Raw genomic sequence first — 3166 nt, 5'->3', positions numbered from 1 at the left:
GGCTATTGTAGAAGCTCTATCCCTCATTCAATGATGTCAGAGACCAGCCCTGTAGGCAGCTTACTGCTTTGAGAGTAGAGCCAGCTCCCAGGAGCCACTCAAGCAGGAATGAGACTGCTGATGACAGTAGTAGCAAACGATGGCAAGAACTTGGTCCTTGATGAAATTCTGGGTGAAGACACTCAAATCAGTCTTATGTCCAGGTTTCTCGGTGATGTGGGTCTATAAATTCTATTTAATTGTATAGTCATTTAAATTGTTTGCTCTGCCACCTGCAACACAACACCCCTCCCTAGTACAGCTGTCAACTCTTTCACACAGTTTGTTTTGTTGCTATGTTTGTTTTGCTTATTGTAGAGTTAACCATACTCTTAATCAAGATCAACTGTGTGAAATATTGTATGACATGTAATAAAATGTCAAGTTGTAAAGCTGTGTATCCAAGTGTATAACCTTAAAAAAATACATAAATTTTTCCAAGCTCCAGTTTTCTCATTTGAAAATGGAAGCAATAAAAAAATACCTTTCAGTTTTGTCCTGACAATTAAGTAAAACAAGGCAGTTGGATGGATGGCTCTCGTAATACCAGCTGCAATTTTGATGCAAAACAGATCAATGAAGTAATTATGGCTATCATTTATAGAGGCCTATCCCTGCCAGGAACATTTTGTAATGTATCTATTTAACTTTCACAGCCTCCTAAAAGGCATTATCACTACCATTTGTAAGATGCAAAACTCTGGGTTCCAAGAGTTCAAGTAATTTGATAGCAGTCTCAGCTGGTAAATGGCAGTGACAGGACTGAAAGCCAGGGTGATTTGACCTCCAGTCTCATGTTCTTCCTACTATGCCAAGTTGTTGTCAGAAAAGGTGCTACCGATGCAATGAAACTTGAGGGGGGTTTGTTGTTGTTTTGTCTTTTTGAGAGAGAGTCTCATTATGCAGTTCAGGCTGGCCTTGAGCTCACTATGTACTCCAGGCTGGTCTTAAACTTGCAGTGATCCTCCTGCCTCAGCCTCCCAAGTGCTGCGATTATCGGTGTGCATTGAGTTCTTTAAGGAACAGTTACAAAATAGAACTTCAGTATACACACAGGGAGGACAAATAGCTTCAAGGGAATGTAGTACTATGCAAGGGATAAGAAGTATAGAAGTGCCTCAGTTTATGCACTTAATGTTTGACAGTGTTGGGGAAGATGGCTACGTTTGTGTTTGTGTGGGGAAGAGAACCACTGTTGTGTTTGTCACCCAACATGGAGCTCATGAACAAAAACAAAATTTTGTCCAGTGTTATCATTTGGGGACCAAATTGTTTGTGAACAGAAGTGTTTGTGAACGGAAGGACTACTCCAGTGAATTACCAGAGGACAGAAGCAAAACTTTGTATTTCACAGTTCCCTTCTTTAACCTGAGCACAGTGATGGGGCAAAGTGTCTGGTATGTGTTGTTCCATGGGGAAGAGCAGGACTGAACTGTCTGGTGAGTGTCAAAGCACTAGGTTGTGTTAGCTCACCCCACTTTAGGCAGCAGGCCTACCCCAGGAAGAATGCTTTTCCACACAGTGGGGTTCATATAAACAGGTTTTTCTCCTCTACCTGGGAAGGTGCAGCCACATTCAGTTCTGGGGTGGCCCTGTAGTTCTAAAGCCACTGTATCAATCCAGCTTTTGCCAGAAACAAAGATGACATGTTGTTCTCCATCAGGGCAGCTCCAATGGCTACCTCAGTGATTCTGAACTTGCACGTGGGTGTGGGCATTCTTTTGAAGACCCTCAGAATCTCAGCAGTAGACACTCAAACCTTGGTAGAAGAGGGACCAGTTGAGAGGACAATGTGAAGACAACCTGATCCAAACAGAGGAAATGTGTGGAAGTAGATGAAGTGAGGAAAGTTTGGACTTGTGGGAGAAGGGCTTTGAAATTTTCTGTTGAAGAACGTGAATAAGGTTAAGTTTAAAGCAGGCACTGGGAGAATACTGTGTTGAAGTGAAGACAGAAAGGGAGGGGGGATCCTGGGGGACATCAGAGGTGGTCCCCAGCATTTCTGGGTGAAAGGAAGGCTGGCGTGGGCTGCATGCATGTGACCTCAGGGGAAGACTGTGAGTAGGAGTTGAAGGACCCAACACTGAAGGATACTGAGGGCCGGCCCCTTCTCAGCACCAGCACTGAGGGAGTCCTGGCAGAAAAGAGGCAGCAAGGCAGAGGGTTAGCTGGATCAGAAAGTGAACCCACCTTCCACCTTCGAAGGCCTCTGGAAAGAGAGAAGCCACAGTGGGCTCAGGGACATGGGGTGTGGGTGGGTGGGGCATCCAGTTCTGGGCTGAGAAGACAGGGAAAAAGCTGCTGGACTCAGATCAAAAGAGTAGAGCTGGGTGGCTGCACCCTCAGGAAACCCACAGTTGTACCCAAAGCAGGCGTCCTGCGCTCCCCCTCAGTGACACCCTAGTCTCCGGGCTGCAGGGCCCCTTTCAAGGATGGTAGGCCGGGGCAGGGGCGGTTCCGTCTGCCCAGATCTCGGGGCGCCGGGTCCTCCCGGTTCGTGTCCCGGCCCCGGCAGGAACTCGCGGTACCGCCCACCTGGCCACTGCGGTAGCCCGCGCCGGCCACCCCTCCCGCCGCGGGGTCCCCCCTTCCCTCTCGCGTCTTTGCCGCAGCGCCCCCCAACCCGGTCCCGCTCTGCGTCCTGGGGCGGGAGCCGGAGGCCGGAACCGGGGCTCGCACCCGCACGCACGGGGCACCGGCGCGGGGGTGGCGGAGGGAGGCGAGCGGCGCGCGGGGCCACTGCTGCAGAAGGGGAGGAGAATGGGAGGAGCTGGGGGCCCCGCGGGCCGGGAAGGAGGGGTCTTAAGGGGCGGCGAGCCCAGGTCGGGTTTCCTCGGAGGCCGGCGATCCGCGGAGCTCGCCCCGTGCGCACTGCCGCCGCCGCCCGCGCCCTCGAGCCGCCCGACACGGTGAGACGCGGGGAGCGGGCCGGGAGCCCCCCGCGGCCGGCGGGCGGGGGCAGAGTGCGCCCCACGAGTTTCCCGGCCGGCGCCTCAGCCTCGCTCTTTTCTCTCCCGCAGATGTGGAGACGCTGGCTCGCGCTCGCGCTGCTGGCGGCCGCCTGGGTCCGCGCCGAGGTGGGTGAGACGGGCGCGGGCGGCTGGGCGCCGGGACCGCTCCGGGCGGG

The 3166-nt window shown here is 52.8% G+C and overlaps 1 protein-coding gene across 1 annotated transcript in view; it reads left to right on the top strand.

The window, feature by feature from the left end:
- The first annotated feature begins 2727 nt into the window (after positions 1 to 2727).
- Positions 2728 to 3166, top strand: part of Fstl1 (follistatin like 1) — a 52016-nt gene continuing 51577 nt past the window's right edge. Inside the window, exons 1-2 of the mRNA XM_023717619.1 lie at positions 2728 to 2948; positions 3060 to 3116. Of these exons, the coding sequence (XP_023573387.1) occupies positions 3060 to 3116 (57 nt within the window). The 5' untranslated portion in view covers positions 2728 to 2948. The remainder of the gene's footprint in view (positions 2949 to 3059; positions 3117 to 3166) is intronic.

The sequence above is a fragment of the Octodon degus genome, unplaced genomic scaffold, assembly GCF_000260255.1.
Source record: "Octodon degus isolate 3935 unplaced genomic scaffold, OctDeg1.0 scaffold00053, whole genome shotgun sequence".
Classification (NCBI taxonomy): domain Eukaryota; kingdom Metazoa; phylum Chordata; class Mammalia; order Rodentia; family Octodontidae; genus Octodon; species Octodon degus.
The sequence above is the reverse complement of the archived record's forward strand: the minus strand, read 5'-3'. Positions and strand labels throughout refer to the sequence as shown.